We start from the raw sequence: 1,832 nt of genomic DNA on the forward strand, positions 1-1,832 counted from the left end.
GGCCTGCCCTGCCTGTGCCAGCCCGGCTCCACCGCTGGTGCTCCCAGAAGGTCCCACCTGAGTCTTGCCTTGGGGTGACTCGTTCTCACTCATCACTGTCTGATAAACCCTACTCGATTACTGATGAAACCAGGCTGGCTTGTATCCAAGAAATTGTTCTCCAGCTATAAGATCAGCCACTGCCGGAATTTCTTATCCTGCAGCATGAGAACAGACTCAGGATCATACCTTAAATCTTGCTGGATGGTACCCCGTCACCCCAGCAGCTGGGTGTATTCCTGCATCTCAGTCCCTCACACTCTCCGAACTTCTCAATCACGCATTTCCCCTGCTTCCTTAACATTTCTCAACCCATCCATAGCTTGGGGGAGACCTGAAGGATCTAGTGGGCTGCCTGTTACGGTTCATGCTGGATTGCGGTGGGGGAAGGTGGCCCTTCTTTATGCCAGGATGCCCAGGGCTTGGCACATGCACTGAGCTGCGAACAGGACTCAGCAGGGCAGTGATGGAGTTGCTGCAGCTGGCAGCATGGAGGGCCCTGGGCAAGGAAGGAGTTTTGGGGCAGTATCTGGGTCAGGTACTGGGGGTGGCATGAACTCGGATCTCTTGCTTTACTGCAGGCCCAGTGGTGGTTGTGGGAGATGCTGCCCAGCGCTGGTGTCTATTACTTCCCATGGGAGATCAACAGCTCAGTCCCAGAGGGGGAGGCGCTGAGGACATTTGGCAGGTGAGAAGGGTACCCCGGTCTCCTTGCAGGCCAGACCTTCCCTTCACTGGCTGACCCCTTTGTAATTGTTGTACCTCTGCACCGCTAAGCTTCCCAAATCGATCACTCCCAGGTTATGCCGTTACGACCTGGCCCGGTCCGAAGCTGTTCTCACCGCTCAGCACAGCTCAGCTCAGTATCGGGTCTGCATCGACACCAAGTTTGTGGAGCCGTTCCAAGCCCAGCTGGGATCTCGCTACATGGTTCTGGGAGAGGCTGAACACAGGGAAGGTAAATGCTCCAGGAAGCAGTGCCCTTTGCTGCTGTTCATGGTTCATCAGCTCCTTCGTGGCTGTGTGGTGAGACACACTGTCACTGAGGTTGGCCAAGGACGGCTCATCTCAGGCTGCTGCCTCGCTCGCACGAGCATGTGATTCGGCGCAGGAGCGGCCTGTCTCTCCCTGTTGACCAGGAGAAGAGCCACCCTTATCTCGGTGAAAATCTGGTCTTCTGGCACAGATTTCATTAGAAACAAGAAGCATCTCAGCAGCATCGCTGAGCTTGTGAAACCTGTGCTAAAGCCTCCTGACATCACTGCCAGCCACCACGCTGTCTTCGCTCCAACCCTGGCTGATTGCAGCAATACCTCATTGCGAGCTGGCTGGGTTGGTCTTTGCCATCCTTGAAAGGCTCTAATTAGATCCCTGCCCTCAGACCCGGGGCGTGAGGAATGCAGGCAGGCTCTGTCACGCAGGGCACCCTGTTCTTCCCTGGGGTGCCCAGCTAAATGGTGCTTCGTGTGAGGAGTTGATCTGGGCCATGGAGTAGAGAAGCAAATCCCAAGTGTCGTCTTGGCCACGCCTGATAACAAACACTTGCATTTGTGCCACTGAAATCCTGGGTGGCGTGTGGAAAGCCACACTGCACATGGCATCTGGTGAGTTACCTCCTAAGTCACTTCCACAGAACTGTTTCCAAAAGACGTGTTATTTTGGTCATCGCAGCTCAGGAGTGAGTTGGCCCCGTTTTGCAGGGGTGGAAGGGGAGTAGGCTGAGATGGTGGCTCTGTCACTGAGGTTTGGCCCCTTTTGTGCAGCGCCATGTTACCACTTGAATGTCACTTGGT

The 1,832-nt window shown here is 55.2% G+C and overlaps 1 protein-coding gene across 1 annotated transcript; it reads left to right on the forward strand.

Moving 5' to 3' along the window:
* Window positions 1-641: 641 nt before the first annotated feature.
* LOC104515518 (CST complex subunit TEN1-like) lies at window positions 642-997 on the forward strand (the record flags this gene model as incomplete). The annotated part of the gene is made up of 2 exons (XM_010159526.1): window positions 642-727; window positions 840-997. Coding segments are annotated over exons 1-2 (244 nt in total), but the record flags the coding sequence as incomplete, so codon positions are not given.
* Window positions 998-1,832: the final 835 nt, after the last annotated feature.

Source organism: Eurypyga helias, unplaced genomic scaffold (genome assembly GCF_000690775.1).
Source record: "Eurypyga helias isolate BGI_N326 unplaced genomic scaffold, ASM69077v1 scaffold44580, whole genome shotgun sequence".
NCBI classification, from domain to species: Eukaryota; Metazoa; Chordata; class Aves; order Eurypygiformes; family Eurypygidae; genus Eurypyga; species Eurypyga helias.